This window comes from Lepidochelys kempii, chromosome 9 (assembly GCF_965140285.1).
Source record: "Lepidochelys kempii isolate rLepKem1 chromosome 9, rLepKem1.hap1, whole genome shotgun sequence".
In the NCBI taxonomy this organism is placed as follows: domain Eukaryota; kingdom Metazoa; phylum Chordata; order Testudines; family Cheloniidae; genus Lepidochelys; species Lepidochelys kempii.
In genome coordinates, this window is record NC_136388.1 from 56136358 (window position 1) to 56142357 (window position 6000).

The window sequence follows — 6000 nt, forward strand, 5'->3', positions numbered from 1 at the left end:
GCCATTGATTACTACCCGTTGAGCCCAACAATCTAGCCAATTTTCTACTTATAGTGCATTCATCCAGCCCATACTTCTTTAACTTGCTGGCAAGAATACTGTGGGAGACCATGTCAAAAGCTTTGCTAAAGTCAAGGAATAATACATCCACTGCTTTCTCCTCATCCACGGAGCCAGTTATCTCATCATAGAAGACAATTAGGTTAGTCAGGCATGACTTGCCCTTGGTGAATCCATGCTGACTATACCTGATCACTTTCCTCTCCTTGAAGTTCTTCAGAATTGATTCCTTGAGGACCTGCTCCATGTTTTTTCCAGGGACTGAAGTGAGGCTGACTGGCCTGCAGTTCCCCAGATCCTCCTTCTTCCCTTTTTTAAAGGTATGCAAAACATTAGCCTTTTTCCAGTCTTCCGGGACCTCCCCCAATCACCGTGAGTTTTCAAAGATAATGGTCAATGGCTCTGCAATCACATCTGCCAACTCCTTTAGCACCCTTGGATACAAAGTGGGGCATTGCTGTGCTATTGACAACCGGTGACAGAATCAAACCACTGATAACCATGTGAAAACAACAGGGTGACAGAGCTGACACTGAGTAGGGGACAGAGCAATCCATTGGAATGAGATGAAACTGCCTAAGGACAGGTTTCAGAGTAACAGCCGTGTTAGTCTGTATTCGCAAAAAGAAAAGGAGTACTTGTGGCACCTTAGAGACTAACCAATTTATTTGAGCATGAGCTTTCGTGAGCTACAGCTCACTTCATCAGATGCATATCGTGGAAACTGCAGCAGACTTTATATATACACAGAGAATATGAAACAAAACCTCCTCCCACCCCACTGTCCTGCTGGTAATAGCTTATCTAAAGTGATCATTAGGTGGGCCATTTCCAGCACAAATCCAGGTTCTCACCCTCCACCCCCCCACACAAATTCACTCTCCTGCTGGTGATAGCCCATCCAAAGTGACAACTCTTTACACAATGTGCATGACAATCAAGTTGGGCTATTTCCTGCACAAATCCAGGTTTTCTCACATCCCCCCCACCCCCATACACACACAAACTCACTCTCCTGCTGGTAATAGCTCATCCAAACTGACCACTCTTCAAGTTTAAATCCAAGTTAAACCAGAACATCTGGGGGGGGGGGGGTTAGGAAAAAACAAGAGGAAACAGAGGAAACTTCAATCCATCGGTGATCTTCCTGATAACACCATCCTGGCCACTATGGATGTAGAAGCCCTCTACACCAACATTCCACACAAAGATGGACTACAAGCCGTCAAGAACACTATCCCCGATAATGTCACGGCTAACCTGGTGGCTGAACTTTGTGACTTTGTCCTTACCCATAACTATTTCACATTTGGGGACAATGTATACCTTCAGATCAGCGGCACTGCTATGGGTACCCGCATGGCCCCACAGTATGCCAACATTTTTATGGCTGATTTAGAACAACGCTTCCTCAGCTCTCGTCCCCTAAAGCCCCTACTCTACTTGCGCTATATTGATGACATCTTCATCATCTGGACCCATGGAAAAGAAGCCCTTGAGGAATTCCACCATGATTTCAACAATTTCCATCCCACCACCAACCTCAGCCTGGTCCAGTCCACACAAGAGATCCACTTCCTGGACACTACAGTGCTAATAAACAATGGTCACATAAACACCACCCTATACCAGAAACCTACTGACCGCTATTCCTACCTGCATGCCTCCAGCTTTCACCCTGACCACACGATCCATCGTCTACAGCCAAGCTCTGCGATACAACCGCATTTGCTCCAACCCCTCAGACAGAGACAAACACCTACAAGATCTCTGTCAAGCTTTCTTACAACTACAATACCCACCTGCAGAAGTAAAGAAACAGATTGATAGAGCCAGAAGAGTTCCCAGAAGTTACCTACTACAGGACAGGCCTAACAAAGAAAATAACAGAACGCCACTAGCCGTCACCTTCAGCCCCCAACTAAAACCCCTCCAACACATTATTAAGGATCTACAACCTATCCTAAAGGATGACCCAACACTCTCACAAATCTTGGGAGACAGGCCAGTCCTTGCCTACAGACAGCCCCGCAACCTGAAGCAAATACTCACCAACAACCACATACCACACAACAGAACCACTAACCCAGGAACTTATCCTTGCAACAAAGCCCGTTGCCAATTGTGCCCACATATCTATTCAGGGGACACCATCACAGGGCCTAATAACATCAGCCACACTATCAGAGGCTCGTTCACCTGCACATCCACCAATGTGATATATGCCATCATGTGCCAGCAATGCCCCTCTGCCATGTACATTGGTCAAACTGGACAGTCTCTACGTAAAAGAATAAATGGACACAAATCAGATGTCAAGAATTATAACATTCATAAACCAGTCGGAGAACACTTCAATCTCTCTGGTCATGCAATCACAGACATGAAGGTCACTATCTTAAAACAAAAAAAACTTCAAATCCAGACTCCAGCGAGAAACTGCTGAATTGGAATTCATTTGCAAATTGGATACTATTAATTTAGGCTTAAATAGAGACTGGGAGTGGCTAAGTCATTATGCAAGGTAGCCTGTTTCCTCTTGTTTTTTCCTAACACCCCCCCCCCCCCCAGATGTTCTGCTTTAACTTGGATTTAAACTTGAAGAGTGGTCAGTTTGGATGAGCTATTACCAGCAGGAGAGTGAGTTTGTGTGGGGGGGTGGAGGGTGAGAAAACCTGGATTTGTGCTGGAAATGGCCCACCTAATGATCACTTTAGATAAGCTATTACCAGCAGGACAGTGGGGTGGGAGGAGGTTTTGTTTCATATTCTCTGTGTATATATAAAGTCTGCTGCAGTTTCCACAATATGCATCTGATGAAGTGAGCTGTAGCTCACGAAAGCTCATGCTCAAATAAATTGGTTAGTCTCTAAGGTGCCACAAGTACTCCTTTTCTTTTTGCCTAAGGACAGTGACACTTGTGTCAAGGGAGTGTTACATTCTTAGGGGGCAGCACAACCTTAATCCTGAAAATCTATCTGCTAATATGAACCCCTTGCTAGCATGGGTTCCCACGGACTTCAGCGGGACTCTAGGCAGGCACAACAGCCTGAGTCAGCACACGTATTAGCAGCCAGGGCCACAGCCAGCAACACAAGAACAAGATTCTTCTTCATCTCTTGGTGCAGATATTGGGGCTTCTATTTCAAAGCCTCTTAGATTGGTTCTAGGCTTTCAAAGACATTGCAGCTTGTCTCTTAAAATGCAGGTTCAGGCTGGCAGTGCCGGTGGTCATAAAAGCCTCACACAATTGTTTCATTTTTAACCATATTTATTCAGTTTTAAATCAGCTGCTGGGAACAACCTGGCCCTGGATTGATCTGCAAAATTTTGTGATGCATCCCAGTGATCAGCTCTCCCTGGCAGGAACAGATTAGCAGCATCCAGCCAAGAGTGTGAGCCCCAAGACAAGAGGAGAAATCAGCCCAACGGTCCCTTCAGAATTTTAGCCCCTCCAGCACATCACTGCCCTGCCCACCCTTAGAGCCTAAACCTCAGTGGGTGCTCCCAGCTCCTCTTGAATCCTGTTGCCTCCCGAGCATCTTTTCTTTTCCTCCTCCTGAGATCTTGCTGCTCTCTAGTGGCCCTTGGATGTGATGACAGCTCTAAAAAACACCCACCTCCCCAGTTCTGCAGCTTTCAGTTATTTCGACATAAATCTTGGTGTCCATTATACTGACATTTTATTTTGTATGCTTTGTCTACACTGGAACCTGAACAACAAAACTTTTGTCCTTCAGAAGTGTGAAAAAATACCTCCCTTTGAATGTCAAAAGTTTTGCTGATGAAAAGTGTGAGTATGATTAGCGCTTTGTCAACGGGAGCGCTCTCCTGCGGACAAAGCTACTGCTGCTCATTCGGGGGTAGAAGTTTTTTGTTGGCGGGACAGCTCTCTCCCGCCGACAAACAGCAGCTACACTGCACCCCTTTTAGTGGCACAGCTTTAGCGGCACAACTGTGTCACTAAAAGGTGTGTAGTGTAGACATAGCCGCACTCTGCATGCTATAATCTAAACATTTAGGCAGAAAGCATTCAAAGAGCTCACAAGGGCATGTAAGCGAAGTCTCAGTGCAGCACCAGAGACATGCATGGATTATCAGATAAGCATCTGCATTTATTTAGCTTACACCACAGACAGAAGATCAACTCAGAATAAAATTTCACAACCATAAAGGGGTCTCTGCCTCATGTAGGTGAGCAATGCCATTGTCCATTTTGGCACCCGGGCTGCTAAGCACTACCATCCCAGCATCTGCTGTCAAGCCAAACGCACTTGATGTAACACCAGGCCCTGTATTTGCAGCCAAAACCATTTAACATGACCCACAACCCACCTGAGCAAATCAGAACTTGAACATGTGCAGGTCAATGTAGGTGGTACTAGTAACAGCAGCATCTATACAACAGACAACACTAAACATGACAAGGGGTCTGACCTGTAGGTCTACTGGCCACAGCTGGAGGGTTGCAGGGGAAGACAGTCCTGAGCTCTTAGCTGTCTGAGGAGCTGCTGTGGCTTAGACTCTTCTCCCTACCTATGCCCATGCAGGCAAATTTTGCCAAATGACTGTTGGGAGTGCCCATCTGCCAATCTACAGCAAGTGGGAGGAGGGATATTTCAGATCAGACTGAGCGACACTCACTGAAACTCACAGGAAATCCTCCTTTGTAAGGGGAACAAGCTTTTAAAATGGCCTCAAAATGAGCACAAAATGAGGTTCACCCTCTAGGTAAGTGAGAATTGGTAGGTCTCCATCTCTTCAGCTGGGGAAAGTCAAACCTTCTCTTGGCTCCCATTCCTGCTGAGGGCCCCAGGGGCCCACACAAGGCCTCATGTGGCACCTTAAACCAAAGTTAGGTGGAAGGGATGCCCAAATCATGCAGTAGAGCCACAGCATTATGTTGTTCCACCCCTCCCCCCCCCAGCCCTCTCACCACCAATACTCCCCACTCCAGTCCAGCACAGGGTTCTTGTTATTGACATTAAATTCATTTTATTTTCTGCTGTCCTAAATTGATAAATGTTTGCTGTGCTACTCCGAGAGTGTCCTCACAGCCTGTCTCTTTTGGCAAAGGAGTGCTATGCTTTCAATCACAGCTCAGCTGAGAGCAACAGCTGGGAGGTGGGGAGGGAGGAGAATTAATTTAACTTTTCACCCCACTCCTAATCTTTGCAGCACTTTGGGATATGAGGTTGATTTAACTCTCCTCCCCAGCCCAGTCTTTGCAATTGGGGAGAGAAGAGGGGGAGGGAATAAGATAGATTTAACTCTTTTGCCCCCTGCCTAGCTCTGATCTTGGGGGAGGGGGTGGAATGGTCTTGCTTTAACCCTTTCCTCCCCACACTGGTCTCTGCAATGGGGGTGGGGGGTGAGAGTAGAGGTCGGGGAGCCACATACTGACCTGGATCGCAGCCTCCAGCCTCAGTCCTGGCTTCTTGTCAGCCCACTCACTCATCGCTCAAAGCCGGAGTCTAACTCAAACGCATGCTGGGCTTTCTAACCTCTGTACAGCAACTCCTAATGCAACACAGAGGGCATGGCTAGCAGTTGCCGGTGGTAGTGGGGTCTCAGGCCCGGTGGATACAGGATGTCACAGGTCTGGGGTCCTAGGGGCCACAAGCCTGAGAATAGTGGGATGGAGGGTGTCACAGGCTCGGAGGGTGGGGATCGCGGCGGGGGGTTCAAGGCCCGGTGCCCCCGCTGGTCGCTGATCGGGATTCGCGGCTCTGTCTCCCTGGAGCTGAGCAAAAGCTGCAGGCTCCGGCAGTGGTTGCTGTGGAAACCGGGACGCCAAGGGACCGGAGTTGCCATGGAAATAGAACGCTGGCCTGGGGTTGCCGTAGGGACCAAAGGACGCGGCGCTGCGCGTGCTGTCTCCTGGAGACTCTGGAACGCACGGGCAAACCGGTGGCGGGGGAAAGGAAATAGAGGATTGCC

The 6000-nt window shown here is 47.9% G+C and overlaps 1 protein-coding gene across 1 annotated transcript in view; it reads right to left on the reverse strand.

The window, feature by feature from the left end:
- The window catches only part of CROCC2 (ciliary rootlet coiled-coil, rootletin family member 2), a 215380-nt gene extending 209597 nt beyond the window's left edge, over window positions 1-5783 (reverse strand). Inside the window, exon 1 of the mRNA XM_078854217.1 lies at window positions 5465-5783. Within this exon, the coding sequence (XP_078710343.1) occupies window positions 5465-5518 (54 nt within the window). The 5' untranslated portion in view covers window positions 5519-5783. The remainder of the gene's footprint in view (window positions 1-5464) is intronic.
- Window positions 5784-6000: the final 217 nt, after the last annotated feature.